At 37.6% G+C, this 16,539-nt stretch overlaps 2 protein-coding genes and 1 non-coding gene across 3 annotated transcripts; 2 read left to right on the top strand and 1 right to left on the bottom strand.

The window, feature by feature from the left end:
- The first annotated feature begins 6,400 nt into the window (after window positions 1-6,400).
- Window positions 6,401-6,580, top strand: LOC101594926 (keratin-associated protein 20-2-like). Its single transcript, XM_004654424.2, has one exon. It carries the CDS (start codon window positions 6,401-6,403, stop codon window positions 6,578-6,580), a length of 180 nt encoding a protein of 59 aa, XP_004654481.1.
- A 2,054-nt stretch (window positions 6,581-8,634) lies between these two features.
- On the bottom strand, window positions 8,635-8,741 carry LOC123461138. The gene has a single exon (XR_006637456.1). It is a non-coding gene; the product is annotated as a U6 spliceosomal RNA (small nuclear RNA).
- A 3,263-nt stretch (window positions 8,742-12,004) lies between these two features.
- LOC101594639 (keratin-associated protein 20-2-like) lies at window positions 12,005-12,163 on the top strand. The gene has a single exon (XM_004654423.2). The coding sequence runs from the start codon at window positions 12,005-12,007 to the stop codon at window positions 12,161-12,163; it is 159 nt and encodes a 52-aa protein (XP_004654480.2).
- Window positions 12,164-16,539: the final 4,376 nt, after the last annotated feature.

The following is a 16,539-nucleotide window of genomic DNA, read 5'->3' as shown; positions in this document are numbered from 1 at the left end:
CCATCCTGGGTTTGATTCCCCAGTACTCACATAAAGCCAGAGGCTCGAAATGTTGTATGTGTTTGACATTCATTTGCAGTAGCAAGAGGCCATACTTCTCACTCTCTCTGTTTCTCTGCAAGTAAGTAAATAAAAATATTTTTAAAATAATGCACATAAGTTTTGATATCAGAATCCTCTCTACAATGGTGTTTTAAGCAGTAGCATGGATTTACTTTTTACATAGAAACACAAAATGAATGGCCAAACACAGTGTTTTTTATAAAATTCTGATAAATTTTCTGTATATTTATAAACAACTTCAATGAAAACAATGCATTCAGAATGAATCCCAGATATCTCTCTTTTTTTTTTATAATTTATAAACTACCACCAGGTTAACAACAATGTAACCAGGAAGGAACTTATTCATGAACATGACTCAGAAAATGTTTTTCTCCAGAAATGATGTATTGCATAAGTTAGATGGCAACACAAGGATCTTCCTTGATTGGGAAAAAGTGAATAGCAAACAAATGTCAATTAGTACAAATGCATTTATTAATTATTTTAAATATATTGCATATTAATTATATTTCCATTGGGTTTTACTCTTATGTTTCCTCCCTCTAATTCCCATTCCACTGAGGACCTTCCTCATTGGGTTTATTTCTATAGTGAATACTGATAGAGAAAACTACTTTAAATACTTGTATTATCTGTGACACATAGTCAGATGCATTCACTAAAGTTAACACAGAGTGACTTAGAGTCTTGAATACAGAAATACATTTTTATCTTGGAGTCCTTGACATGATCTTGGAATCCTGACAAAGGAGAAAAATTATCATAACTATGAGAGTGTTGTTTTCCAGTAATTTATGACTCTCGTGATGTTGACAGAAGCACAGTGGAGAGATGTGTGACTCTGCAATCCTGTGGTTTTCCTGTCAAACACCCAGGTGTATAAAAGGCACTTGGCAGAAGGTGACATACAGACTCACAAACCTACCACGGCTCCTCACCTGAACATCCACTCCTGACACCATGTGTTACTACGGAAGCTACTACGGTGGCCTGGGCTGCGGCTATGGCTGTGGCTATGGTGGCTATGGCTCCCTCTGCTGCCGCCCCCTGTGCTGTGGGAGGTACTGGTCCTATGGCTTCTACTGAGGACTTGCTGCAGATGCTCAGCCTGTGAGCTGTAACCTGTCTTCCTGGAAGATCCTCCAAGTATTTTCATATCAAAAGTTCTTCAATATCTACAAACCTTCCTACTTTTTTCAGACCTGTAAGAAAAAAAATGAAGAAGTGCGGCATGCACACCTCATTCTTCATCTTCAATTGGAGTGTATGACAGCTTGTAGACAAGTTTATGACACTATAAAATCTGATATATTTTAACTTTATTATGAAGAAATGTATTCACTATTAAATAAACAAATTCATTGCAAATAATCTCGAGTGCTCATAGATTTGTTAGGTACTATCTACCAACTTGCCATACATTTGTGTGTTTGTATGAGGCTTATCACGTGTGTGCTGTTGTTTGTGCACAAGTGGTGGGCAAGAAAGGGTGCAGGGCAGGGTGAAAAGGGGGAAGGAGATAAGGAGGAAGACAGGAAGGATTGGGGAAGCTATGAAAAGAGGAAGGGAGGCAAGAGAAGAAAGAAAGTGATAGCCCTTCCTTTACCCATGATAATGTCCCTGTTCTGTGTTCCTCTAGTTATGCGGGTCTTTGAACACCTCTCAGTAAGAAAGGTTTAAAACACAGTTTTGTCCAATACTTGCTCTACTTTGCTGTGTGAACCCAACACTAACGTGTCCTTACTCCATCTCCTTCTATCAGTGCCTTTCCCAGTCTCAAGTGACCACTATGTCCTTTCTTCTCCAAGCTGGAATCTTAAGGCTTTTAAAATGTAGCTGTCCCCTTTCTGGTAGAATCATTTATTGTACTGAGTATCCCTCCCATCTGGTTTTTCATGGCATACTTTACTATTTTGCCATTTATTACATCAACTTTATTTTTATATTTTTTATTTATATTTTATTTTTAACCCAGCGTACAAAGTTCTGAGTCTCATGATGACATTCTCATACATAAATGTTTGTTTCCTTTGTCCTCTTTCATTCTTCTCCCTGACTGCTTTCCTCCATCCTTATCCTACCTTAGTTCATTCCTTTCCTCTCTCCTATGAATTCTTTGTTCTCTTTTCATATTACATTATATTATCCTCTGTTTTTCACCCCTCTGTTAAGATATCTTCCTCTCCGTTAACAGTGTCCGTTCTAGTTCCATGCCCCATGACCTATGCACACATAGCACACACATAAAAGTCTATATCTAGGTTGCATGAATGAGAGAATGCATGTGGCATCTTTCTTTCTAGTCTTTTATTTTGCCTAAAATAATTAGTCCATTTCCTGTGGAAAGTGCTTCAGTAAACATGTATGTGCAGTCATGTTATGACATTGTGACCTAGCATCCTGTGTGTGTACACTCCAGAGTGGGGTGTCTGTTTCACATGTCCTCACATTTTTCAATTCGTAGAACCATGGCAGTGATTTCTATATTCACTGCCCAACCTGACATTCCCAGTAGCAGGGTGATATGCACTGTCAAACACTTTTCATTTTTATTCCCTGAATAGATTCTAAGAATGCCAATGACGTTTTCAAATATTTGCTATTTACATTACTTCCTTGAGCAACATTTCACTTACTAGACCACTTGATAATTGGATGATTTTTGGTGTGGGATTTGTGTAAGATTTTATACAATCTACATATTATTCTCCTATCTGATGGCCAGTTGACAAAGATTTTTAGATTGTTCACTGTGATTATTTCCTTTTTGGTGTAGAAGGCTTATAATTTAATGCTTTTAAAAATATTTTTCACTTTATTTATGTGCAAGAACACAGAGAGAAAGAGAGAGAGAAAGAGAAGAGAAGAGAGAGAAGGGAGGGGAAGGGAGGGGAAGGGAGGGGAAGGGAAGGGAAGGGAAGGAAGGGAAGGGAAGGGAAGGGAAGGGAAGGGAAGGGAGAGGAAGGGAAGGGAAGGAGAGGAGAGGGAAGGGCAGGGAAGAGAAGAGAGAGAGAGAGAGAAGAGAAGAGAAGAGAAGAGAAGAGAAGAGAAGAGAAGAGAAGAGAAGAGAAGAGAAGAGAAGAGAAGAGAAGAGAAGAGAATACTGGGGCTTGTAGCTACTACAAAAAGATTTCAGATGCATGTGCCACCTTGTACATATGGCTTACATGGGTACTGGGGAATCAAACACAGGTAGTTAGGTTTTACAGGCAAGCACCTTAAGTGCTGAGAAATCTTTAAATCTGATTTCATATTTTCTCAATTATCAATTCTTGGCATTATAATCTGCTACATTGAAAGTAAAAGCTTTTCAAAGAATACTTGCTTTTGACTAAATCTTGAAGTTTTTACTTGTATTTATTCCCATGGGCATTTCAGAGTTTTAGGAAAAAAATGATGAACTTTGGTCCATTTTTATGTGATTTCCTACTTTCTCATACATATATATACATATACATATACATATACATATACATACATACATATATATATATATATGTGTGTGCAAGATTTGCTGAAAAGAGTATTTTTTTCCCATCTGTTGTATGGTCCTCACACATTAGGAAGCTCACATCACTTTAGATTTGTTCTGAGCCTTCTATTCTATTCCAATCCATGACTCCACTCATATATCATGTGGAATCTGAGCATAAGGCTCTATTGTATAATTCAAGCAAACATGTTGTTATACATATTCTTACTTTTCTGATTACTTTGGGTTTGCAGGAGTTTTGTGCATTTTTATGAATTTTAGGAATGCATTTTATAGTTTTGTTAATAACTTAATTAGAATTTTGATGTGGATTATAATGAATCTTCACATTTGGCAAATAGGTATTTTAATAATATTGAGTTTTTCCAATCAATATGCAGAATACATTATTTTGTTAGTATCTTCATTATAGAGCTTATTTACCTCCTTCTTTAGGTTTATTTCTTGGTACAGACTTATAAAACTATTGTAAGGGCTGGAGAGATGGCTTAGCAGTTAAGTGCTTGCCTGTGAAGCCTAAGGACCCTGGTTCGAGGCTCGATTCCCCAGGACCCACATTAGCCAGATGCACAAGGGGGCGCACGCGTCTGGAGTTCGTTTGCAGTGGCTGGAGGCCCTGGCGCGCCCATTCTCTCTGTTTCTCTGCCTCTTCCTCTCTCTGTCTGTCGCTCTCAAATAAATAAATAAAAATAAAAAAAAAAACTATTGTAAGAAATATTTCCCCTGACTTCTTTTTTTGGTAAGGCTTTCTTATTTTTTATATGGTCTCTCTATCCTGTTACTTTGCTGATAACATTAATCCACTATATGAGTTCTCCAGGTCTTTTATTTTTAGTTTTCATTTTAAGAGGGAAAGAGAGAGAGAGAGAGAGAGAGAGAGAGAAAGAAAGATTATCTATCTATCTATCTATCTATCTATCTATCTATCTATCTATCTATCTATCTATTGAGAATTGGTACATTAGGGCCTCCAGCCACTGCAATCGATGTGCACCACCTTTGTGCACATTTGAGACCTTGCATGTTTGTGTCGCCTTGTGCATGTGGCTTACATGGGACCTGGAGAGTCAAACATGTGTCCTTAGGCTTCACAGGTAAGCACCTTAACTTCTAAGCCACCTCTCAAGCCCCCTCTATGCCTTCTAATATAGCATCAATATATCTGTCCATGAGGACATTTTAACTCTTTTTTTTTATTTATATGCTTTTATTTACTCTCTTGTCATGTTTTTCTATCTAACTTATGAAGCTATAGACTAGGTGGGATAGGCTCTTTTATGATATCTACACATGTATGACTGGGTTTGTTGTTCTATGATTAAAAAATAATATACAACTGGCAGCATGTCCAATGTCCAATGGATTGTGTTTTGGCAGTGTAAAGACAAAGAAAGCAACTTCACATACAATATTTCAATGCCAACATTTAAGGGGACAATATTTAATTTATGTAGATGTGCTTGACGGTCAAATTTATTGAGTGTTTACTTAAGTTAATGGGGTTTTTTGTTTTATATAATATGTTTAATGGATATAATTAAGAAAGCATGGGCTGGAGAGATGGCTTAGCGGTTAAGCGCTCACCTGTGAAGCCTAAGGACCCCGGTTCGAGGCTCGGTTCCCCAAGTCTCATGTTAGCCAGATGCACAAGGGGGTGCACATGTCTGGAGTTCATTTGCAGAGGCTGGAAGCCCTGGTGTGCCCATTCTCTCTCTCCCTCCCTCTATCTGTCTTTCTCTCTGTCTCTGTCAATCTCAAATAAATAAATAAAATATTTAAAAAGAAGAAAGCAAATCAGATGAAAATATGCCTTTGAGCTATTTTTTTTTTTTTTTACACTTGGCAACAATACTTCGTCAATCATCTACAACATGGGAAAAAAGTAATATTGATGACATAGTATGTTTAGTCTCTTTTAAGCAATTTTTAAAGATGTGTGAGTGCTGCTGTTTCAACTAATTTACTGTGTGTGCTATATAAAAGCTATACTATTGAAATATATGTGCTACAGTAATCCATAAATTTTCAGGAGATATGTCAATACTATGCCTGAATAGCCATTTTGACAGAAAGGTGACCATTGATTAAAAAATGCCCATAGTAATTGATGTTGTGACCTACATAACAATGGTGTATTTCATAGTAACATCTATCACACATTATATAGGATAACCAGTGAAATAGAGAATATAAACCATTTTTGTTCATTGTCATTTATTTTCTACAGATATTAAAACCATGTGTGTGAAATGTCAACAGGCTAAGAATAAACCCTATGAATCACAAATATGTTTACATAAGTTATAAATTGCCACCAAGTTATAACTGACAAAACAAATAAATTGCTTAATTATAATCATGTTTTGGGAAGCCCATTCATCAAAGAAAAAGTATTGCAAAATGACAAAGAAAAACAAACAAAAGAGAACAAAGACCCTCTATGAACAAAGTAATGAAAAGAACATGAAATGAACAAAAGATAACTATTTTAATGAATTAATGAATTTACTAATTGACGGAATCTAGTCATATGTGCTCAGTGAACCGAATATAAAATCAACAGTATTAAACTAGGAGCAAAGTCTCATTTTTTAACCTCATGATTAGGTTAAATAATACCTGACATCAAAACAAAATTATCCTAACTATGTGAATATTGTTCTTTCAATAAACAGCATACTCACAATGTTGTCTTAAGCACAATGGTGAGATATGTTATCCTGCAATGCCTGTGGTTTTCCTGTCAAACACTCAGGTGTATAAAAGGCACTTGCCAAGTGATGATATCCAAACTCAAGAAACCTACTGCTGCTCCTCACCTGAACATCCACTCCTGACACCATGTGTTACTACGGAAGTTACTATGGTGGCCTGGGCTGTGGCTATGGTGGCCTGGGCTGCGGCTATGGCTGTGGCTATGGTGGCCTGGGCTGCCGCTATGGCTGTGGCTATGGTGGCTATGGCTCCCTCTGCTGCCGCCCCCTGTGCTGTGGGAGGTACTGGTCCTATGGCTTCTACTGAGGACTTGCTACAGATGCTCAGTCTGTGGGTTGTAACCTACTGTCTTCTTGAACTTGCTTCCCACCAGGAATTCTTCAGTATCTTCAGAACTTCCTACCTTATGCCAACCTATCTCAGTAAAATAAATGAAATGCCACATCATCATCTTACTTCCTCATCAGCAATGGGATTCCATGTCTGCATGCAAAAATGTTCATAAAATGTTATCAAATTTAACTTTAAGTGAGCCATAGAACTATATTTTTATTAAATAAACTATTTAATTGAAACACATCCTTTTGTAGTCATTAACTATTTGTTACATTGGGATTCATTTTTGTGTCTGATTTGTCATATGTGTGTTGGGGGGTTGTGGAAAAGCATGAGAGAGACATGGAAGCAAAAAGTGTGAAGTTGGAGAAAAAGATGTAAAATTATTCCTTTATTCATTCACCTATTGAATAACATTTTAGTTGTTTTCATAAATTGCATTGTAAATAATGCCACAATGAATCGGGTTAGGCAGAATTTTTTGAGGCCAAATGTTTACTTTTCCCTCCATTTGAGTTTGAGAACTATTATAGCTCCACGATGAGTTAGTTTCTGTGTAAACTAGAGATAAGGAGCTTTCTGTAGTGGTTTGAAGTTAGTACACTCATTTAACTTTCCATTAACACTGTATATGGGTTCTTTTTCTCCACATGCTATTTTTTTTCTTTTTGATAATATAATCAGTCAGACAGCCATAAACAGGTGATCACATTATGACCTTTATTTGTCTTACTGAAATATTTATGAAAGAGGACATTTTTTAATTCAACTGGTCAATTGTAGTTTTATTTGTTATTTGGGTAAATATTTTATTCACATGTTTATAACACAGATTATGGTAATTTGTATATGCATATGATGTGTAGTCATTGGTAAGTGTATGAAATTTTAAGTAATCCTCTTGAAAACATCTTGAAAGACATTATTTTAACCAATAGTCACCCACTCTGCTGTGGAAATCCTGAACTAAATGTTCACTTTGTATTCTAGCATCACTTGTTTCACTTTGTTTCATTTTTTTCCTCCCAACACCCTCCATTGTCTCGAGGGACACCATTCTTCTCTCTTTTTCATGAAGGGCTTCTCCCAAATGTAAAGAAATGTGGTACTCCCTTTTAAGATAGCTTCACTTCCTGTAATGACTAACTCACTCTGCTGCTGCTTCATAGCATGCTCTTTACGAATTAAATGTATTTGTTATAGTCATTTTATTTAAATTTTTATTAACTTTGACATTATCATACAAGGTACTGCTTCTCATTCTGCCATATTCACATATATATGCCATTTTCTTTTTGTTTTTTTCTTTTCTTTCTTTCTTTTTTTTTTTTTGTAGAGAAAGAAAAGGGGGAGGAGCTGGAGTGCCAGAGTTTCAGCCACTTCCATCAAACTCCAGATGCTTGTGCCATCGAGTGGGCATGCACGACCTTGTGCTTGACTCACTTTTGTGCATGTGGCTAACGTGGGATCTGGAGAGCAAACATGGGTCCTTAGGCTTCGCAGGCAAGCACCTTAACCATGAAGCCATCTCTCCAGAGCTTATTTCATTCCTATTCAGCCTTCAATCCCACCCCTTCCTCCATCCCCTGCATCATCCTTGTTGCTAATTTTCCTCTTCCACAAAATTATCCTTTCCTGAGATTTCATGATATATATGGTTTCATCACCTCCCCCCCCACACATATACACAGTTATATGATGTTAAAGGTAAGTTTAATATATGTTAGAAAAATGTGGAATTTGCCTTTCTGAGTTAATATTACTGTAGAAAACATGATATTTATTTATTTTTTCATTTATTTGGGAGAGAGGGAGAGAGAGAGGAAGAGAGAGAAAATTGGCATGTCAGGGCCTGTGGCCACTGTAAATGAACTCCAGATATGTGTGCCACCTAGTGTGTCTGGTTTACATGGGTACTGGGGAATATGACTGGGTTCTTGGGCTTCACAGGCAAGTATCTTAACTGCTACGTTGTCTCTCCAGCCCTCATCTTTTTTTTAAAGTTATTTATTTGAGAGACAGAAAAAAATATGGACTGCTTCAAGGATTTGTGTGTCATCCATGCACAGGGGCCATACTAATGTCCTCTGTATTGTTCCAATTTTAGTATATGTGCTGCCAAAACAAGCACCTCATTTTAAAAAAAAAATTTTGTTCATTTTTATTTATTTGTTTGAGAGTGACAGAAAGAGAGAGAAAGACACACACACACACACACACACACACACACACACACACACACACAGAAAGAGAGAATGAGCACGCCAGGGCTTCCAACCACTGCAAATGAACTCCAGACACGTGTGGCCCCCTTGTGCATCTGTCTAACATGGGTCCTGGGGAATAGAGGCTTGAACCTGGATCCTTAGGCTTCAAAGGCAAGCACTTAACCTCTAAGCCATCTCTCCAGCCCTCATCTTATTCTTTTTTTGTTGTTGTTTATTTTTATTTATTTATTAGGACAGGCAGAGAGAAGGAGGCAGACAGAGAAAGAGAGAATGGGCGCGCCAGGGCTTCCAGCCACTTCAAATGAACTCCAGATGCCTGCGGCCCCTTGTGCATCTGGCTAAAGTGGGTCCTGGGGGTAATCGAGCCTTGAACTGGTGTCCTTATGCTTCCAAGGCAAGCACTTAACTGCTAAGCCATCTCTCCAGCCCTCATCTTATTTTTTTCTTTAATGATGACAGATTACATCTATTTTCTGTGAAAAGTTTAGTAATGAGTATGAATGCACAAGCATGTTGTAGAATCAGCTGAGTACACTCAAAGGGGGCATGCCTGGGGCGGGCAGTAGCTCTCTTTTCCTAATCTGAGGGATATTCATCCTAATTTCCACAGTTGTTGCACCACCGTACATAGCCAAAAGCAGGGAATGCTTTCTTATTTCCTTAGCCATCACCAGATGTGAGATGACATCTCAACGCCATTTTAACTTTCATTTTAGGAATGGACGGTGAAATGTGTTGCTTCTACCTTTTCTGAGATCTATATTCAGTTTTTTAACCAATTTTAGTGAATGAATTTGGCATAATTTTTGCAGGAATTCATATATTCTTTATATCAGTCACCTGACTGTTACATACTTGCCAAAATCTTACCATTGTAGGCTGGCTCTTAACTCTAGGGATTTCTTTCTCTATTGTTGCATAGAAGCTGTTTTCTTTCTGTTGTTATTGTTTGTTTGTTTTTGTTTTTTCCTTCATGTAATACAATTTGTCAATTCCAGTGACTAACTTTGCATTTGGAATCCTTTCTAACAAGAATGATTATCTGTACTTTCAAGTGTTTTACCTATATTTTATCTTAGAAGTTCTAATGTTTTTAGGATTAATGTGCACTGGTCTATTTCAAGGTGATTTTCTAGTTTGTCACAGAAAGACAAATGCCACATGTTCTCACTCATCTGAAATTTCTATCCTGGATCAGCTTGAGTTGCTGGCATACCTGATAGGCAACTTGAGGCTCAGGCAATAGGGATGAAGAGGGGAAGAGGTGGTTTAGGGGCCCAATAAACACAAAACTAAACCCCAAATTAACTGGTACCATAGAACCCTTTCTCCTTGAAGGTAGACTAAAAGATTTAACCCACAACAGGAGTATAGGGGACCATCTGAAATGAAGGGCTCTGGAGAGGGTGGGATGAAACCTCACCTTAAAATTTTTGGCTCTGGCCTGTAACTCTCAGTACAGAAAGTGGTGCTACCTACACTGAGCTGTTGATTGGAAAGACCTACAAGGTCCTCAAAACAATACAGGCTTCTGTTAAGGCACTTGATTATTCAACTGAGGTAAAAGGTAAGTCCCTGCTGCTGAAGGCACCATATGCCATCAAGTGACACAGAATGTGTAGAGACCTGGATGGACTCCAGAAGAGAACAAGTCCTCAGACTGTTCTCAGACTGCCCAACTAGTGCTGGGAAGTACTACATGAGCTACTGGGTGGGGGGAAGTGGCCAATGATGGTGTGAACAGACAGGTTTCTAAGCTACTCAGAAGTAATTCACCTGACAAGAAATACGTACTGGTATAATGGTGACACACAGCCTTAGTGGGTAACCAATGGCTTTCTGATTGGCTAAGAGATTTGCTCAGTGGAAAGGAACCCACGTCTGGAACAGGGAACCATATCAGAATCCTTTGGAGACAAAGATTGTACTCTGCAATGTCAAGCTCCCACTAATTGTTGGCTGCAAGAGAGGCTATATCCATCAAAATTTCCCTAAATTAATGACACTTATCCTATTTAACCTATGCTGACTTCACTCTCCATTGCAGAATGTATTGCTTTTTTCATAAGGTTGAGAGACACGAGGAGATAAACCATCCCTCACATTCCAGCTAAGGCCCAAGTGAAACCACAGAGGAATCTGGAGATGAGCAAGAGTGCTGCTTCCGTGGTGAGCCTGACTATCATCTCCAGGCTGAAGAAGACAGATCCTGAGAATACTTAGCACATACCAAAGCAGAAAGCCAGAGGCTCCTTGGAGAGCTAATCACTGACGTAGATTTCAAACACACCCATAAGGATAAGAGAGTTTTGTGGCAGAGGGGTTGGAAATATTCTAAGAGCCACAGGTTGGAAAATCATACTCAGAAGCATTGTCTCCCCCCAATAACTGATTACTTCTCCCACAATGCATAACTCACAAGCCCATGGAGAATACAAGCAACCCCACTGTGGAGTGTCCCCAGTGGAACAGAGTGAGGGCAGAGGGTAAGCATGATTCCAGAATATCATATATAACATCCACCTGGGATTATAAAGTCAGGTACAGATACATGTAGCATCTGACCATGAAATGGTCATTTAATTTCTGTAGATTTCAAAATGTGTATTAAATGAATGGGCTCAGTATAAATATGGAATTTGTTATTTAAGATTTAAATAGCCACTAAGTTACCAATAATATAACAAGGAATTAGTTCATCCTTGAACAATTTTCAGGAAAAATAATATTCCTAGTAAGATTTATTTCACAATAATAAAAGAAATATTAAAGACCTTATTCCTGCAGACTCATGAAAATCAAGCAAATTGCAATAAGATACATGTTTTAGTTACTTTATCATAGGAGGGAATCAGTCGTATTTATTTTATAATACATGTGAGCTTAAGGCTTCAAAATAGACAAGAATTTCTTTTTAGGCACTTTAGATTTGAGCTTGGAATTCTGATACAGGAGTAAAATTACCTTAGTTATGCAGACCTTGTTTACCTAGTAAACCATGACACTCATGACATTCTCTGAGACACAGTGGTGAGGTGTGTGACTCTGCAATGCCTGTGGTTTCTCTGTCAAACACAGAGGTGTATAAAAGGCACTTGGCAGAGGGTGACATCCAGACTCAAGAGTACTACCACTGCTCCTCACCTGAACATCCGTTCCTGACACCATGTGTTACTACGGAAGCTACTATGGTGGCCTGGGCTGCGGCTATGGCTGTGGCTATGGTGGCCTGGGCTGCGGCTATGGCTGTGGCTATGGTGGCTATGGCTCCCTCTGCTGCCGCCCCCTGTGCTGTGGGAGGTACTGGTCCTATGGCTTCTACTGAGGACTTGCTGCGGATGCTCAGCCTGTGGGCTATAACTTGTTTTCCTGGAAGTTCCTCCAACTTTCTTCTCACCTAAAATTTTCAAATATCTTCAAAACTGACAACATTATACTATATTATGTTAGAAAAAATTAACAAACTGTAGTATCACAAATGTCTTGTAATCTGTTGCAATGTGTAACAACTTACAAAAGAATTTCTTTGTGTTTTGTTATGATGTTCTGTAAAATATTGTCAACCTTGACTTTATAATTTGTTTTTGAAATATGTTATTCAATAAAGTATTTTGTTGATAATCATGCTTGAATAGCTTTATTAAACAGTGTCCATCAACTTAGTGTATTACTGTCTGATTTGTCATATATTTGATTTCTTGTAGAGCCTTTGAAGAGAGATGAAGCTAGAAAGAGAAGAAAGGAAGGAGGGAAGGAGAGAAAATTCCTTTTATTATGTTTTCATCTACAAATTGAAATATTGATTATTTCCAGATATTGCTATGGTGAACAATGCCACAGTGAATTTAGTCATGAAGAATTAAAACAAAATTTAAATATTTTTTTTTATTTGACAGAGAAAGAGACATATAGAGAGAATGGGTGCACCAGGGCCTCCAGCCACTGCAAACGAACTCCAGATGCAAGTGCCCCTTGTGCATCTGGCAAACGTGGGTCCTGGGGAATCAAACCTGGGTCCTTTGGCTTTGCAGACAAATGCCTTAAATGCTAAGCCATCTCTCCAGCCCATGAAGAATTTTTGAGATTATTTTTTTTCTAGGTATGGTCTCACTCTAGCCCAGGCTGGCCTGGAATTCACTATGGAGTCTCAGGGTGGCCTTGAACTCATGGCAATCCTCCGACCTCTGCCTCCCTAGTGCTGGGGTTAAAGGCATGCACCACCTCACCTGGCTTCAAAAACTTTTTCTCTAGTTAAAGTCAGAGACGTGTGATTGCTGGATCCTAAGTTAGTGCTATGCACAATTGAAGTAGAGGATTATATGTTGTGATGTTTTCAAGGATGGAATCCATTTGCATTCCACCAAATATACAGAAAGCTTTGACTTTTTTCCATATGCTTTGTAATCATGATTTTATTAGTGAAATCAAACATTCATTTAAACCTCTGGTTATTTGTATGTGTTATTTATTAGTTATTTTTATTATGAATATTTTTACATTTCTGTATACATGATGATAATTTGTTACATTTGATACAGAATATAGTCATGAAATAACAGTAATAATAATTTGATTTCTTCAGTATCAAATCATTTCATGGAATTTTAAGAGCTTTTCTTGAATACATTTGAAATATATATTTAAATAAAACTATAACCATTCCACCCTTCTATAGAAAAAGTAATGTGTCTCCTATTTTACATCTCTCATTTCACTTTGTTCCATCTTCTGCTCTCACTACCCTTCTCAGTACTAAGTGCCCTCTTTACCACTTTTTGTCTCCGTTCTTCTTTAAGTTGGGCTTTCATATTTCCCCAATGTGTGTGAGCAGAAGATGTTTCCCTGTCTGATAGGAGCATTTATTGTGCTGACTGTATTTCCTGCTGTGTCATTTCCATTGTTTCATGTGTTTATCCATTTGCTTGTGCTCTTGAATTTAATTCATGCCTCCATAGCACAATTTCAGAAGTATAGTGACGTCTGAAGCATTGCTCTTTCTGCTTAGGACTCTTTTCACTGTTTCAGATCTTTTGTGTTTTTCTGTGAATTTTAAGGCTGTAATTTTATAGTGAATGTGATTAGAGTTGTGATGGGGATACACTGAAATTTTATATCAACTATAATATATAGATTTTTTTACAATATTAATTTTGCCAATCCATGAGCATGAAATGCCATTCCTTTTTCTAATACAAATCCCCCCACACTTTTTATGTTCAGAGTTTTAAAGTTCTCATGGCAGAAGATAGGTCTACATGTGTCTGGTGTTCATTTGGAGTCACTAGAGACACTGGTGTGTCCATTCTCTCTCTCTCTCATAAATAAATAAAATAAAATATTCTAAAGCTTTGAAAAACGAGTTTTGTGTAGTAGAGTTGTCAAACTATACTATCATGTCATGTGCATTAAGGCCATTTTGACTCCTTCCTTTCCTCTTGTATAACTTTTATTATTAGACATCATAGGAAGCACTATACTGAATAACAAGGAGGGCGCCTGAGTGTTCTAATCCTGTGCATTTGGGGAGGGTCACACAACATCCACTAAGGAAACCTGAAGGTACACCGTGGAGAGGGCCCATGTATGCTGCAGGCAGCAGAACTAGAGGGCTGAGAAACTCAAGCCCCTTGGGCCCAGAGGTTTCCAACATGAACTCCAGATCTTGTCATTAGGTTGTACGATTTGGGATTTGTCCTGCTGGCTTTTACTCTTGACTTGGTCTGATGTTTTTCTGGCAATACTCCCATTACTTCCTATTGGAATGAAAATGTTTATGCCACTGGGTATCATAACTATATAACTTATTTTTAAGAGTTCCAAACAGTTCTGGGATTATCTTGAGTGTCAGAATATACTTATACATTGAACTTATAAAAATATTTTAATTATTTATTTAGGAGAGAGAGACAAAGATAATAATAATTTAAAAAAAAAAAAACAAAACAAAAAACGGCTGGGCCTCCAGCCACTGCAAATGAACTCCTGATACATGTGTCACCCTGTGCATCTCATTTGCATGGGTACTGAGTAATCCAACCTAGGTCCTTAGGCTACACTAGCGAATGACATCTCGCCAGACCAACTTTTAAGTTTTAAGCTCTGTATCAAAATGGTTAAAGATTATGGGGACTTTTGGAATCAGATTAGAGGCTATTTGAAATTTGATCTGGCCATGGATCTAAAGGAACAATGAATTTAAGGAGTGAGATTGAATGCGATATTTTTGGTTTCAATTGCACAAAATGAACTCATGTTTGCTAATCATGACTGTGAATTTAACAGATTATAGAATCTTCTAGGAGACCAACCACTGAGCATGTCTGTGAAGGAGTTTCTACAGTGGTTTCATGGAGATGAGATGTACCCTGAACGTGGGAAATACTCTTTCCAAGGTTTAGGTCTCAGACTAAATAAAAAGGAGAAAGTGTGTTGATAACCAGCATTCACTTCCCTCATTTCTGATAAAGAGTCAATGTAATCAGATGTCTTACAGACCTATCACCATGATTTCACCACTATGATTTTCAATACCATCAAACTATGAGCAAAAATAGACCCTTTCGTATGTAAGTTTACTTTTAAGGAGTTTTGTCACAGCAATGAGAAAAGCAAATATGGTTTTATTGTTAAATAATAAAGGGTAGCCTGGGAGAAATTTATGGAACACAAATTAATATCTGTTAGAGAATAAAAACACAGACAGAAGCTTTGTCCTATGAAATACACAATACCTATATTTATAGTGTTGAAAACTCACTGACTTGCACAGATGTTCCTGACTGTCAAATTGTGTGGGCAGTACTCTTAACTAGCTCGCCTTTGCTTTTATAACATATTCTTAAATAAATTTAATAAATACTCAACCAAATGAAAATATGGTTTAAGATGATTTAGCATCACTATTTACACCTTTACTGCATGCATCAGCTAGAGAGACAATAAGACTGAATGGATTATTACTGAGACCCCTTAAAGGAGACCATACATTGATTTCTTAAAGGGGATGCTACTGAGGGTGGCATGCAGTGGCTTGAGTATGTTGGGTAAATGCTCTATAATTGAAGAATATCTTTTCTAATTAGGTATACAAATTAAGAAAGAAAAATGTCACTAATGTGCCTGAAAAGTCATGTGAAATAGTGATTGTGACCTTTGATTTGAAAATGATAATTTGATGTTGGTTCTCCCAACTAAACCACTGGCTTCTCCAGGGCAAAGCTATAGATACTTATCCTGTGGCCTTTAATTTTCTGCCTTCCTAGAAGTTTCTTGTCATCAGGAATTATTCCATACTTTCAAAAATGTCAACTTCACATTAAACTGCTCAGAAAAGCAAATGAAATGTGGCTTCTCCACCTTATTTCTCATCTTCTATTGAATTGTGTTTTAGCTTGCATTTTTAAAATATTTTTTTATTATTTATTATTTATTTATTTATTTGAGAGTGACAGACACAGAGAGAAAGACAGATAGAGGGAGAGAGAGAGAATGGGCACACCAGGGCTTCCAGCCTCTGCAAACGAACTCCAGATGCGTGCGCCCCCTTGTGCATCTGGCTAACGTGGGTCCTGGGGAACCGAGCCTCGAACCAGGGTCCTTAGGCTTCACAGGCAAGCGCTTAACTGCTAAGCTATCTCTCCAGCCCGTAGCTTGCATTTTTAAAAATTGTTTTATAATGATCTGTAAAATGTACTCAAATCT

Source organism: Jaculus jaculus, chromosome 5, assembly GCF_020740685.1.
Source record: "Jaculus jaculus isolate mJacJac1 chromosome 5, mJacJac1.mat.Y.cur, whole genome shotgun sequence".
Taxonomy (NCBI): Eukaryota; Metazoa; Chordata; class Mammalia; order Rodentia; family Dipodidae; genus Jaculus; species Jaculus jaculus.
Note: the sequence above shows the minus strand (reverse complement) of the source record. Positions and strands in the feature narration are given on the sequence as shown.